At 46.6% G+C, this 14,796-nt stretch overlaps 3 protein-coding genes across 3 annotated transcripts; 1 reads left to right on the top strand and 2 right to left on the bottom strand.

Moving 5' to 3' along the window:
• The first annotated feature begins 848 nt into the window (after window positions 1-848).
• LOC131293797 (proteasome subunit alpha type-2-like) lies at window positions 849-1,491 on the top strand. The gene is made up of 2 exons (XM_058321855.1): window positions 849-863; window positions 1,225-1,491. Exons 1-2 carry the CDS (start codon window positions 849-851, stop codon window positions 1,489-1,491), a joined length of 282 nt encoding a protein of 93 aa, XP_058177838.1.
• Window positions 1,492-9,003: 7,512 nt separating this feature from the next.
• On the bottom strand, window positions 9,004-11,875 carry LOC131293796 (uncharacterized). The gene is made up of 3 exons (XM_058321853.1): window positions 11,573-11,875; window positions 11,309-11,500; window positions 9,004-9,150 (listed from the first exon to the last, which is right to left on the bottom strand). Exons 1-3 carry the CDS (start codon window positions 11,873-11,875, stop codon window positions 9,004-9,006), a joined length of 642 nt encoding a protein of 213 aa, XP_058177836.1.
• Window positions 11,876-11,906: 31 nt separating this feature from the next.
• On the bottom strand, window positions 11,907-14,778 carry LOC131293795 (uncharacterized). The gene is made up of 3 exons (XM_058321852.1): window positions 14,476-14,778; window positions 14,212-14,403; window positions 11,907-12,053 (listed from the first exon to the last, which is right to left on the bottom strand). The coding sequence occupies exons 1-3, from the start codon at window positions 14,776-14,778 to the stop codon at window positions 11,907-11,909; spliced, it is 642 nt and encodes a 213-aa protein (XP_058177835.1).
• Between the last annotated feature and the right edge of the window lie 18 nt (window positions 14,779-14,796).

Below are 14,796 nucleotides of genomic sequence, written 5' to 3'. Positions count from 1 at the left end.
TACATCCCGCAATCAAAACCGATTGTAAATGATCGTCTGTTAGTGATGATCTGTACTATGATTTTACGTAGTTAATTTGGAAAAAGTTTTTTCGCATAAATATGTATTACCAAATATCGATACAAATGATCACATCTTCCTCAAACGTCTTCCAAATGATTTCAAATTACTGTATTCCGCTTCTGGTTTTTATAAAAATTTACAAGATCCATATTGTTGAACTTATTTTTGAGTGTTTCATCGTTTTGTAATTCAATTATTTCTAATTGTAACTCGGAGCAGACCTTGTGCAGAAATATACTGGCCGTCAAAATTGTACAAGGTCTGTAGAAGTGAGAGGTCAGGAGATTATTGCTGCACCGCCTATGTTTTGAATATTGCGTCAGAAATTGCTCTAAACAAATCTAGCGGGTGGAAAATTAGATATTTTTTAATATTGTAACAAATATTGCTTTGCATCCGTACAGTACCATCATTTAAGTAAACAAGGTCAGTTTATTGATTATGCGGTAGTTCGGCAGGTTTTGCTATACCATGGTATGAGCAGACCTCCCACTTCTACAGACCTTGTGCAGAAATATCTGGCCGTCAAAATTTGCGCCCATTCAACAGTAGTAGTCCGCAATTCAACAGAAGTCAAACTCGATTCAGTCATCATGCTCGCGATTCTACAGTTGTGACTCGCGATTCCACAGTTGTAGCTCGCCATTCCTCAGAAGTGGGACGCGACTCCACCCTAAATGAAAACGGGTGTATATGGACGATCATGTATGTTAATTACTGATAGAGGGTCATATAATGGAACATTTGAATCAGCTGGTGTAATGGTTCAAATCGGTACTGGAACAATGCATGCCAGCTCTGTAAGTTTGCAATCAAATAAAGGAGTGTTGCATTCAGTTCCAGGAGGTATGCAATTCTTCTCTGGAGCATTGCAAAGACCGGTTTAAAATTCTTCACTTTTGTGGAACCCTACAAATGTTGTACATGTTGCAAAATGACACTATGTTGTTTATTTACACTGCATCAGAGTCGGGTCAAACACATTCGTCTTTGGAAAGAAAAAGGTGACCATACTGATAATTTTATCTTCATTTCCGGGTTTGATGGTATCCTGATATCGAATCGACTGTTTTCAGAAGTGGCCGCTACACCGTCTTTCGTCGGAGCGTGAAAACCACAGCTTAAATAGTCACTTTCAGCCCTTCGGGGAAACTGGACCAGATCGTATATGCCCTGGCAGCTGTCGCTACCGGTGTTCCGCCAGTGGGCATTAAGGCCGTTAACGGCGTCGTGATCGCGACGGAGAACAAGCAGAAGAAGAAGCTGGCTCAGAACTGCTACCTGACCTACCGCGAGCCTATTCCCACCTCGCAGCTGGTGCAGAAAGTGGCCACCGTCATGCAGGAGTACATGCAGTCTGGTGGTGTCCGTTCATTCGGTGTGTCCCTGTTGATCTGCGATTGCGACGAGGGCCGACCATACCTGTAGTTCCAGCTCCAAAAAAATTTTGACCGAATGTTATAGGCTGCGATCAATACCATTAGCAACAGAAACAGCAACACACCATGCGCGATCTCGGTATTCCGAAGCAGTTCGTTGTTTCTAAGACAGTGTGTAAAAGTGGATAGTTTTCACAACATATTGCGCATTACTGATGACGAAACACCTGTCCATCAGGATCTCGAGGGAGCATGCGCAAAATACGGATATGATGGCGTAATTTTGGTTATGAGTGGCGGATTTCCAGGCCAATGTCTAGAGACACGGCCTTTTGTATGTTTGACATTACGCCAGAGCAGACGCCATAAGTCTCCATAGCCACCTGAAAGCACTCATCACTGGCCAATTGCCAGCATCATCATTGATTAACTCATGCAAATCACAACAAATGCCTTCGTGGCTAGTAATGACGGGTTGGAGGCAAAAGATACGCTAATTGCGGAAAGGGCACAAGCCCAAAATTCAGTGTTTATTTTTTATAAATTGCAAGTTCAATATAATATAATCCAACAATAAAGCTAACAGATCTTAAATAACAAACAAGAAACTATCCGAAAAACTTATAATGTAATTCATTAACAACTAGCAAAGAATAATTCATAACCTTATCTAACTAATAATTGATTAACAAAACATATTAAAAAATCCTCCACTAATCTACAATTTCTTCTTCATTTCTGTCTTCAATCTTGTCTGGTTACCATATCTGCCCCTTCTTATCGCATCCATCAGTTCAGTCTCGTTTGTAACCCGAGCGCGTCTGACAATCTCCTTCCACTTTGAAAACATGTTTTCTATATCTTCTCTTTTATAATGCGAGTTTTATGAAACGCAACATTATCCATAAAGATAATGGGGTCTGTTATTTGGCGTGTTGATAGGGCGGCCTTTAATTTTTCTAAAAATTCCAAAAATAAATGTTGGTTGAATGCACCATCGGTGGAATCGTACGCAATTATACCATTTCTGGTCATGGCACAGCAAATTGTAACATTCCGACTTCTAATGGATGCTACCACATGACTGGCAGGCTTGCCGGCAGCTGCCCAGCCTCGCTTGCATCGTAGGGATACATTAAACCCTACCTCATCAGTGAACAAAAAATTCGCATCATTCAGTTCAACCTGCCAATCCAAAAACCGTAGGGCATACTCCTTCCTGACGCGGATATTATCCGGACAGTTTCGCCGGATCGGTAGAAGCTGAACACGTTTAAGGGTGTAATTGAAATTTTCCAAATAATTGCGTATGGTTGATATGTATACACTGACCCCCAATTCTTTAGCACACTTTTCTGCCATTTTTTTTAGGCTCAGAGAGCAGTCATCATCCACCCAACTTTTTAAAATAAGTAATTGCTCATCAGTGAGCTTTTTGGTGTGGGCACCACCCTTCTTCTTAGAATTATCTCGTACCTCGCCGTTTTTCTGATACGTTTTAATTATCCCCGACACAGCTTGTATGTTAAGCCCCATGATTTTTCCTATCTCTGTCATCCTATACTGGTCCAAATATAACTTAACTATTTGCTGCTTATCCTCAATAGAGATAGTTTTACGTCTCGGCATCTTGTTGTCGTTCAGAACCTATTAACGTAAACTATCGAAAACATACTATCAAACACGGAAATCGGATAAAATTTCATGTTCATTACCTTTTTATTCAGCGACTCAAACAGAACTCCGTCGTAAACAATCAACTGATCGGCATGTAAAAAACTACGACACACACCGTGAACACACAAACAGCACGGTGCCGTTTTGCAATGTGACATTTTGCAACATGTACAACATTTGTAGGGTTCCACAAAAGTGAAGAATTTCAAACCGGTCTTTGCAATGCTCCAGAGAAGAATTGCATACCTCCAGGAACTGAATGCAACATTCCTTTATTTGATTGCAAACTTACAGAGCTGGCATGCATTGTTCCAGTACCGATTTGAACCATTACACCAGATGATTCAAATGTTCCATTATATGAATCGAAACCCTGTAACAGCGGAGTTAAAGAAATTTTCAATCCATTTATAGGAACGTCATCAGTTTTTTTTTTTTTATGTGGCACGACATCCCCTAGTGGGATAAGGCCTCTCTCCGAAGAGAGTTTGTGTGACCGAAAGACGGTATATTATAGATCGATGGTCAGCCGTTCGTAATACCGAAGGGTGCCAGACTCGAGATTCGATCCCACACCTGTGGTGTGGTGTTTCCTCGCGCTACCGCTGCGCCATGGGCACCCCCGTCATTAGTTTTAGCTGCAAGATTATTACGCTGGTCCCTGTTTTTGGCTAATTACAATTATACAATTGAACATAGGTCAGGGAAATTAATGACAAATGTAGATGCGATTTCAAGATTGCCATTGCCAGAAGAATCAGAAATAGAGCATATAGAGCTAGGCATCAAGGCAGTTTGAGAAAATTCTTTAATTGATTTGGAGCATATCAAAGAATCGCAAGCGACATACGGCGTAATTCGGAAGCTTCAAGAGGTCATTAAGTATGGTTGGAAAAGTAGTTTGTTAAATGAGTTAAAACCACAATCATGATGGTGTTGTGAAAACGAAGATGCACGTTAGAAGGGCAGTTTTGTGGTTAGGAATGGATAAAGATTTGATCCAATATATTCAATCATGTGAAGTATGTCAAGCAAGGTAATCCGTACCGAGGGAAAATTAGAATCTTAATGGCCATCATGCAGTTTTCCATTCGTAAGAGTTCATTTAGATTTATTCTATTTTAATTCTATAACATTACTATTGTAATGTTCACACTTTCGCAAAATTCCTTAGCTTAGCAAAATCAGTTCTCGTAATTTTATGTGCGTTCCCATACATTTTTGGTCGATTTTCAACTGCGAGATAGCGCTTTGCGGTCTTGGGGAAAGTTGTAGTTCTCGGCAAAAGAAACCCTTTTTACTTTAGAGAATGTTTTTTTCCGTTGGTCCGTTTTGGTTGGTTCGCCCGAAAATGGGCGTGCAAGAAATGACACTTATACAAAATTCTTCTTCTTCATGGTGTAACGACCTCCTGGTCATGCCTGCCCCCGTTAAGGGCTTCGGAGATTTGTTTCCCTGTTGTACGTGGATAGTCAGTCCTCTCGTACAGGGGAGGGTCCGGTCTCGGTTGGGATTCGAACCCACGCCGTCGAGGTGATGAGCCCCGGCGCTCATGGGCCGATTTTCTAACCGGCGCTACCGCTCGGCTGTCGCGGACCTCCGCGGATACCACCACGCGGGTTGGAGCAGAAAGTGGGATAGCGTCGATAGAAAGTGATGTAGCGTCTAAATTAGCGGGCCAGACCCTATAAGGCCAAGATAAGAATTAGGTGGCTGGGGGTCCTTGGCAGTTAACGGAAGGAAATGAGCGGCTGTCAACAGGGAGAGTTGAGAAGGGTCCCCAGACCACGAGGTGGAGATTCGACCACGGACAACCGAGGAGAACAGACGTAACTGTTCATCTCCACATAGCGAACTCTCTTCCGACGAACTGACGAACTCAGTTCCCGCAACAGCTGGGAAACTCGTAGGAAACTGGTAGGAAACTCTTGACAGCACTAGTAAAGCCCCTCGTTCTGACGTTTAATAACTGACGGATTAAGAAGAAGCGAAGAAGACCGAAACAAATGCGTGTCCACTTAGCGAACTCGGAAAACTCGAAACTCCATACAAGTTTGACAGGAGTTTCACCTGAGTTTCCTATGAGTTCGCTATGTGGAGATAAACAGTAAGAGAACAATGTGATCAAAAGAGTAAAAATCGAAAGTGAACGAATAAAAGCAAGTGATCGTGATAAAGAAAATCGAGTGTTATATTGGCGCCCAACGTAAAAGCAAAAAAAAAAGTTTGGATAACTAACGTGAATCGGGTTGACAAAGATAGTGGAAAAAAACAATAAATTAAAAGCACATGGATCCCACGCGGTTGACCAACGAGGAAATTGAATACGAGCAGGCGCTTCGAGGCGTGGCGGACCTCAAAAGCCTCCCACGAAGGGCCAGAGCGGTGCGCTTGAGAGCGATAGCGAGGTGTGCCACCACAACTTAGAAAAGTTGTGCCCACGCATTGAAGAAGCGTGCAGAAAAGGTGATAAAACGGTACTTGTGGAGGCACGCGCACGTTTGTTTCACTACAGGGACCGATTGACATCAATCGAACCTTCGCCAGACCAACAACAAAATCATGAGGCAATGTCCCTGCAGGTGCAATACGCCATAGAGGGCATCGATGACGTGGCGTGCAAGCGGAGGAGAAGCAGCAACGAGATGGCAGATGGTGTCATGGAGGAGGGGCCGGCGTCATCGGGGGCAGATGGGAATGCGCTCAACGATATGAGCTACTCAGGAGGCTTGTCATCAACGCACTTCGAGAGCCAGCTGCGACCCATACAAGCAACCGTTTTGGCGAGAGTCAACGAAGCAGCCGCACCGTTCGGTGCATCGGAAGCACCACCAGCATACAGGACACCGCACGGGATCGCAGAGAACAAAAACAATGAAAGCGAGCTGATGGAACTGATAAGAGTGCTTCGGAACCGAGATACGGCCGAACACACCAGAGCACCCAAGGCGATCCACAACTGGCCGTGCACGATGGAGCGAAGCCGGGATAAAAAGCAAAAATTCATTTTTGGATTTCAGAAAAATGAAACATGTTTTCTTAAACTACAAGATGGAACTAAGAAATGACGCAAAAACTTGAGCCTCTGTTCTTCCAGATTCTGAGAAACAGCCCGTCAAAGTCAAGATTTGTGAAAATATTGCGTAAAAAATTGAAAAAAATCCATCAACTTTTTTTTCTATCGATACCAAACATGCTCGATTATATTATGGTCTGGTGACTGTGGAGGAGTTGCTAGTACTGATGTGCAATTATATATCAACCACATGCTTGTCATCCAGGCTGGATTGGATCATTGTCCTGGTAGAACGCAACGTCATTCGCTATGCCCAATCGTTCAACACTATGCTGAACAGTTGCCTTCAGGATATCAATATAATTCGCAGCATCCATGATTCAACGTATAACATGGATTTTGCCGACACCTTTTGCAGTCATACAACCCCAGAACATGATGGATCCTCCACCGTGTTTTACGATTTTAATGGTAAATCCATTATTCTACCCCTTGTTTTCTTCACACGTAGCGGCGGCCTTCAGATCCGTAATGATAAATTTTTGTCTCGTCCGTGAACAGAACCTGCCAGAAACAATAATAACAAACTTAATATCATAAAACAATGTTTTGTCATTGTCATTGACTTGTCTGACTTTGCGATCAATTTTAGGGTACTTTGAATTGATAACAATGAATGTCGCTTATCACATCTTCTTTGTTTATCTTTCTACGAAGCATGTGCAAAAAGAGAGAATAAAAATCGGTTACCAAGCAGCGCAATGATCGAAAAAGTTCAAAAAGTCATAATTTTGCCAGCTAAACGTAAAGTTGGACACTTGCTTTTCAGGTTTAATACGTGGTTTGTTGAACTATTTTCAGAAGTTTTTGATGTTTAATGTTGTTTTTGTTATATTTTATGACCGTTTGTTGATGCTTGATAACAGTTTTTTTCTAACTTTATTGGACATTTCTGCTCAAATTTCTTCCTATTGCTGTTTTGTTACTAATTTACTGCTAAGCAATGTTTGTAACATATTACTAGGTAAAACGGCCCGGTCCTGAAACCACGTTGGTCCTTTGCGGTAACACAGCAGTAGGCGCATACAGTACCGCTCGATCAGCGCCATCGAGCAAGAAACCATTCGACCGATCACGCTTGCACCACTACGTACACGGCGTATCCAGTGTTTGCCTGAACCACGCTGCCAAGGAAGTCGTTGTGCTGCTTGCGGTACTGCGTATCGGTAGTAAAGCGGGAGATCTTGGCAAGTAAGCGTCCTGGCATAATCGTCGTGGGCCGCCAGATCGAAGAACCGCGTGAGCATTGTGTGGTGTTGCCATGGATTGGCAGCTGTACGACTGTATGTGACCTGGCCTGGTGACAGTCTCCGTTGGTCCCTTCGGATTTCTTCGAGCTCTGCTTCCGCTGCTACGAGGTCTCGCTGTGCGTCTTGCAGTTCCTGCTGGTTCGTAGCCTCGTGTCGCCTCAGCATTGCGTCGTTCCTGCGCTCGAGCGCGTGGTGCGTAGCTCGCTGGACAGTCCTGTTCCTCAGGCGACGGATTCGCTCACGGATGTTGCGCAACTCCCGAAGCCAGTTTGATCTGTCCACGGGCGTCATGGCGTTGAGTCTGGCGGTGAGTGCCGGGCGACGGCGCGAGTATCCGCCCGGTCGACGCAGCCTGTTTCTCACTCGCCTCGCTTCTGCTGCCGCAGCATCCGCTCTCGTTTCCGCTGCTGCTGCCGTTGATCGGTGCTGTTGCTCCGCTCGCCAGGAGCGCTGCAGCTCCCTGGTGATGCTGTGTACTGCCTCGTTTGCTCTGTCCCAGTTTCGGCGACTACTGAGAAGGTGGCTCACCAGCGTTTCGGCAGTGAGTACGAGGTCCTGTTGGTCAGTAAGGAGTCGTTGCCGTACATCTGCGAACCGCGGGCAGGAAAACAGCACGTGCTCCACGTTCTCTACTACGCCTACGCAATGGGTGCAGTCCGGGGATAGGGTGAACCCCTTAAGGAACAGGTACTCTCGGAAGAATCCGTGTCCCGTAAGAGCCTGCGACAAATGGAAGTTCACCCTTCCAACCTGGCCTGTAACTCGAATCGCATAATCCGCCAGCAACTCTCAGACGCAGAAATGTACCGTGCATCGATGTACCGCTGAATTTCGTCCACCATCCCGTCCGGTGAGACTGCCACACGGTCGTGTCCTTTGTAGACAAATTTATACTAATATTTCACGCTGGTCACCGTCCGTGCACACCTCAAAATTGATATGACAGTTGTATTTACTAACCAGCCACGGATTGTACGGGACAACGTAGCGGTTATCTAGTTCAACGCCATGGTTACGCCGAGCATCGAGCTTCACGGTACGCCCGTTGTTACGGCGACGATACAGCGGATAACCATTTTCCTTACGTCGTGTGTGCTCGCAGAATGCTTTCGGGAAATGTTTCGAACAGACACCATCCTTCATGCAGGGTGCCTAAGGATGTGATGGTCCACACGGGCCATGCATCATACATTTCCGGATAGTTTCATGCAGTTCTGCATTAACCGAATCTGGTATTTCCGCTGAAACCACTTTGTCGTAGTCCGCTGCAGATCGCGGTTTGTCGCTGTCTCCAAGAATCAGCAGACAGTGTGCATGTGGCAGACCCCGTTTCTGAAGCACTAGCGCTCCTGCGGACAGATCTGCCAGAATCGCCTTTAGTTTTTCTCGAAACACACGGGTAGTCAAGTCCGGTCGATCCGCAGCTTGTTGGCGGGGTAGTAATGCCTGTGTTATTTCTACCCATGACGGATTGCATGTAATCGTGATGAACAGATTCGGTTTGCCCATCGCCCGAACGATTGCCATCGCATCCTGGTATTGCGCGCGCATGTAGCGGTCACTGCCAACGAACGATGGTGCCTGCTCGATCCAGCGTTGTTGGTGGTGCTATGGGCTGCTGCAAGTCGTTGACCACGTGCTCGACACTAGCTAGGTCCATGATACCGGCATAGGCATCAGCACGCTGCTGCGCTTGATTTTCACGCTGAAATCGTAATCGTTGTAAATTGAAAAAAATCCATCAACTTTTTTTTTCTATCGATACCAAACATGCTCGATTATATTATGGTCTGGTGACTGTGGAGGAGTTGTTAGTACTGATGTGCAATTATATATCAACCACATGCTTGTCATCCAGGCTGGATTGGATCATTGTCCTGGTAGAACGCAACGTCATTCGCTATGCCCAATCGTTCAACACTATGCTGAACAGTTGCCTTCAGGATATCAATATAATTCGCAGCATCCATGATTCAACGTATAACATGGATTTTGCCGACACCTTTTGCAGTCATACAACCCCAGAACATGATGGATCCTCCACCGTGTTTTACGATTTTAATGGTAAATCCATTATTCTACCCCTTGTTTTCTTCACACGTAGCGGCGGCCTTCAGATCCGTAATGATAAATTTTTGTCTCGTCCGTGAACAGAACCTGCCAGAAACAATAATAACAAACTTAATATCATAAAACAATGTTTTGTCATTGTCATTGACTTGTCTGACTTTGCGATCAATTTTAGGGTACTTTGAATTGATAACAATGAATGTCGCTTATCACATCTTCTTTGTTTATCTTTCTACGAAGCATGTGCAAAAAGAGAGAATAAAAATCGGTTACCAAGCAGCGCAATGATCGAAAAAGTTCAAAAAGTCATAATTTTGCCAGCTAAACGTAAAGTTGGACACTTGCTTTTCAGGTTTATTACGTGGTTTGTTGAACTATTTTCAGAAGTTTTTGATGTTTAATGTTGTTTTTGTTATATTTTATGACCGTTTGTTGATGCTTGATAACAGTTTTTTTCTAACTTTATTGGACATTTCTGCTCAAATTTCTTCCTATTGCTGTTTTGTTACTAATTTACTGCTAAGCAATGTTTGTAACATAGTACTAGGTAAAACGGCCCGGTCCTGAAACCACGTTGGTCCTTTGCGGTAACACAGCAGTAGGCGCATACAGTACCGCTCGATCAGCGCCATCGAGCAAGAAACCATTCGACCGATCACGCTTGCACCACTACGTACACGGCGTATCCAGTGTTTGCCTGAACCACGCTGCCAAGGAAGTCGTTGTGCTGCTTGCGGTACTGCGTATCGGTAGTAAAGCGGGAGATCTTGGCAAGTAAGCGTCCTGGCATAATCGTCGTGGGCCGCCAGATCGAAGAACCGCGTGAGCATTGTGTGGTGTTGCCATGGATTGGCAGCTGTACGACTGTATGTGACCTGGCCTGGTGACAGTCTCCGTTGGTCCCTTCGGATTTCTTCGAGCTCTGCTTCCGCTGCTACGAGGTCTCGCTGTGCGTCTTGCAGTTCCTGCTGGTTCGTAGCCTCGTGTCGCCTCAGCATTGCGTCGTTCCTGCGCTCGAGCGCGTGGTGCGTAGCTCGCTGGACAGTCCTGTTCCTCAGGCGACGGATTCGCTCACGGATGTTGCGCAACTCCCGAAGCCAGTTTGATCTGTCCACGGGCGTCATGGCGTTGAGTCTGGCGGTGAGTGCCGGGCGACGGCGCGAGTATCCGCCCGGTCGACGCAGCCTGTTTCTCACTCGCCTCGCTTCTGCTGCCGCAGCATCCGCTCTCGTTTCCGCTGCTGCTGCCGTTGATCGGTGCTGTTGCTCCGCTCGCCAGGAGCGCTGCAGCTCCCTGGTGATGCTGTGTACTGCCTCGTTTGCTCTGTCCCAGTTTCGGCGACTACTGAGAAGGTGGCTCACCAGCGTTTCGGCAGTGAGTACGAGGTCCTGTTGGTCAGTAAGGAGTCGTTGCCGTACATCTGCGAACCGCGGGCAGGAAAACAGCACGTGCTCCACGTTCTCTACTACGCCTACGCAATGGGTGCAGTCCGGGGATAGGGTGAACCCCTTAAGGAACAGGTACTCTCGGAAGAATCCGTGTCCCGTAAGAGCCTGCGACAAATGGAAGTTCACCCTTCCAACCTGGCCTGTAACTCGAATCGCATAATCCGCCAGCAACTCTCAGACGCAGAAATGTACCGTGCATCGATGTACCGCTGAATTTCGTCCACCATCCCGTCCGGTGAGACTGCCACACGGTCGTGTCCTTTGTAGACAAATTTATACTAATATTTCACGCTGGTCACCGTCCGTGCACACCTCAAAATTGATATGACAGTTGTATTTACTAACCAGCCACGGATTGTACGGGACAACGTAGCGGTTATCTAGTTCAACGCCATGGTTACGCCGAGCATCGAGCTTCACGGTACGCCCGTTGTTACGGCGACGATACAGCGGATAACCATTTTCCTTACGTCGTGTGTGCTCGCAGAATGCTTTCGGGAAATGTTTCGAACAGACACCATCCTTCATGCAGGGTGCCTAAGGATGTGATGGTCCACACGGGCCATGCATCATACATTTCCGGATAGTTTCATGCAGTTCTGCATTAACCGAATCTGGTATTTCCGCTGAAACCACTTTGTCGTAGTCCGCTGCAGATCGCGGTTTGTCGCTGTCTCCAAGAATCAGCAGACAGTGTGCATGTGGCAGACCCCGTTTCTGAAGCACTAGCGCTCCTGCGGACAGATCTGCCAGAATCGCCTTTAGTTTTTCTCGAAACACACGGGTAGTCAAGTCCGGTCGATCCGCAGCTTGTTGGCGGGGTAGTAATGCCTGTGTTATTTCTACCCATGACGGATTGCATGTAATCGTGATGAACAGATTCGGTTTGCCCATCGCCCGAACGATTGCCATCGCATCCTGGTATTGCGCGCGCATGTAGCGGTCACTGCCAACGAACGATGGTGCCTGCTCGATCCAGCGTTGTTGGTGGTGCTATGGGCTTCTGCAAGTCGTTGACCACGTGCTCGACACTAGCTAGGTCCATGATACCGGCATAGGCATCAGCACGCTGCTGCGCTTGATTTTCACGCTGAAATCGTAATCGTTGTAAATTGGAAAAAATCCATCAACTTTTTTTTTCTATCGATACCAAACATGCTCGATTATATTATGGTCTGGTGACTGTGGAGGAGTTGCTAGTACTGATGTGCAATTATATATCAACCACATGCTTGTCATCCAGGCTGGATTGGATCATTGTCCTGGTAGAACGCAACGTCATTCGCTATGCCCAATCGTTCAACACTATGCTGAACAGTTGCCTTCAGGATATCAATATAATTCGCAGCATCCATGATTCAACGTATAACATGGATTTTGCCGACACCTTTTGCAGTCATACAACCCCAGAACATGATGGATCCTCCACCGTGTTTTACGATTTTAATGGTAAATCCATTATTCTACCCCTTGTTTTCTTCACACGTAGCGGCGGCCTTCAGATCCGTAATGATAAATTTTTGTCTCGTCCGTGAACAGAACCTGCCAGAAACAATAATAACAAACTTAATATCATAAAACAATGTTTTGTCATTGTCATTGACTTGTCTGACTTTGCGATCAATTTTAGGGTACTTTGAATTGATAACAATGAATGTCGCTTATCACATCTTCTTTGTTTATCTTTCTACGAAGCATGTGCAAAAAGAGAGAATAAAAATCGGTTACCAAGCAGCGCAATGATCGAAAAAGTTCAAAAAGTCATAATTTTGCCAGCTAAACGTAAAGTTGGACACTTGCTTTTCAGGTTTAATACGTGGTTTGTTGAACTATTTTCAGAAGTTTTTGATGTTTAATGTTGTTTTTGTTATATTTTATGACCGTTTGTTGATGCTTGATAACAGTTTTTTTCTAACTTTATTGGACATTTCTGCTCAAATTTCTTCCTATTGCTGTTTTGTTACTAATTTACTGCTAAGCAATGTTTGTAACATAGTACTAGGTAAAACGGCCCGGTCCTGAAACCACGTTGGTCCTTTGCGGTAACACAGCAGTAGGCGCATACAGTACCGCTCGATCAGCGCCATCGAGCAAGAAACCATTCGACCGATCACGCTTGCACCACTACGTACACGGCGTATCCAGTGTTTGCCTGAACCACGCTGCCAAGGAAGTCGTTGTGCTGCTTGCGGTACTGCGTATCGGTAGTAAAGCGGGAGATCTTGGCAAGTAAGCGTCCTGGCATAATCGTCGTGGGCCGCCAGATCGAAGAACCGCGTGAGCATTGTGTGGTGTTGCCATGGATTGGCAGCTGTACGACTGTATGTGACCTGGCCTGGTGACAGTCTCCGTTGGTCCCTTCGGATTTCTTCGAGCTCTGCTTCCGCTGCTACGAGGTCTCGCTGTGCGTCTTGCAGTTCCTGCTGGTTCGTAGCCTCGTGTCGCCTCAGCATTGCGTCGTTCCTGCGCTCGAGCGCGTGGTGCGTAGCTCGCTGGACAGTCCTGTTCCTCAGGCGACGGATTCGCTCACGGATGTTGCGCAACTCCCGAAGCCAGTTTGATCTGTCCACGGGCGTCATGGCGTTGAGTCTGGCGGTGAGTGCCGGGCGACGGCGCGAGTATCCGCCCGGTCGACGCAGCCTGTTTCTCACTCGCCTCGCTTCTGCTGCCGCAGCATCCGCTCTCGTTTCCGCTGCTGCTGCCGTTGATCGGTGCTGTTGCTCCGCTCGCCAGGAGCGCTGCAGCTCCCTGGTGATGCTGTGTACTGCCTCGTTTGCTCTGTCCCAGTTTCGGCGACTACTGAGAAGGTGGCTCACCAGCGTTTCGGCAGTGAGTACGAGGTCCTGTTGGTCAGTAAGGAGTCGTTGCCGTACATCTGCGAACCGCGGGCAGGAAAACAGCACGTGCTCCACGTTCTCTACTACGCCTACGCAATGGGTGCAGTCCGGGGATAGGGTGAACCCCTTAAGGAACAGGTACTCTCGGAAGAATCCGTGTCCCGTAAGAGCCTGCGACAAATGGAAGTTCACCTTTCCAACCTGGCCTGTAACTCGAATCGCATAATCCGCCAGCAACTCTCAGACGCAGAAATGTACCGTGCATCGATGTACCGCTGAATTTCGTCCACCATCCCGTCCGGTGAGACTGCCACACGGTCGTGTCCTTTGTAGACAAATTTATACTAATATTTCACGCTGGTCACCGTCCGTGCACACCTCAAAATTGATATGACAGTTGTATTTACTAACCAGCCACGGATTGTACGGGACAACGTAGCGGTTATCTAGTTCAACGCCATGGTTACGCCGAGCATCGAGCTTCACGGTACGCCCGTTGTTACGGCGACGATACAGCGGATAACCATTTTCCTTACGTCGTGTGTGCTCGCAGAATGCTTTCGGGAAATGTTTCGAACAGACACCATCCTTCATGCAGGGTGCCTAAGGATGTGATGGTCCACACGGGCCATGCATCATACATTTCCGGATAGTTTCATGCAGTTCTGCATTAACCGAATCTGGTATTTCCGCTGAAACCACTTTGTCGTAGTCCGCTGCAGATCGCGGTTTGTCGCTGTCTCCAAGAATCAGCAGACAGTGTGCATGTGGCAGACCCCGTTTCTGAAGCACTAGCGCTCCTGCGGACAGATCTGCCAGAATCGCCTTTAGTTTTTCTCGAAACACACGGGTAGTCAAGTCCGGTCGATCCGCAGCTTGTTGGCGGGGTAGTAATGCCTGTGTTATTTCTACCCATGACGGATTGCATGTAATCGTGATGAACAGATTCGGTTTGCCCATCGCCCGAACGATTGCCATCGCATCCTGGTATTGCGC

This window comes from Anopheles ziemanni, chromosome 2 (assembly GCF_943734765.1).
Source record: "Anopheles ziemanni chromosome 2, idAnoZiCoDA_A2_x.2, whole genome shotgun sequence".
Lineage (NCBI taxonomy): Eukaryota > Metazoa > Arthropoda > Insecta > Diptera > Culicidae > Anopheles > Anopheles ziemanni.
This window is presented reverse-complemented; position numbering and strand designations above follow the sequence as displayed.

Bases quoted from the DNA above. Each gene is read 5' to 3' on its own strand.
- LOC131293796 (XM_058321853.1), bottom strand. From the start codon at position 11,875: ATGGCAATCGTTCGGGCGATGGGCAAACCGAATCTGTTCATCACGATT. The intron at 11,501-11,572 runs GTTAATGCAGAA...TCACATCCTTAG, and splicing joins CAGCGGAAATACCAGATTCG to GCACCCTGCATGAAGGATGG. The intron at 9,151-11,308 runs GTTAGTAAATAC...TTACGATTTCAG, and splicing joins TCCCGTACAATCCGTGGCTG to CGTGAAAATCAAGCGCAGCA.
- LOC131293795 (XM_058321852.1), bottom strand. From the start codon at position 14,778: ATGGCAATCGTTCGGGCGATGGGCAAACCGAATCTGTTCATCACGATT. The intron at 14,404-14,475 runs GTTAATGCAGAA...TCACATCCTTAG, and splicing joins CAGCGGAAATACCAGATTCG to GCACCCTGCATGAAGGATGG. The intron at 12,054-14,211 runs GTTAGTAAATAC...TTACGATTTCAG, and splicing joins TCCCGTACAATCCGTGGCTG to CGTGAAAATCAAGCGCAGCA.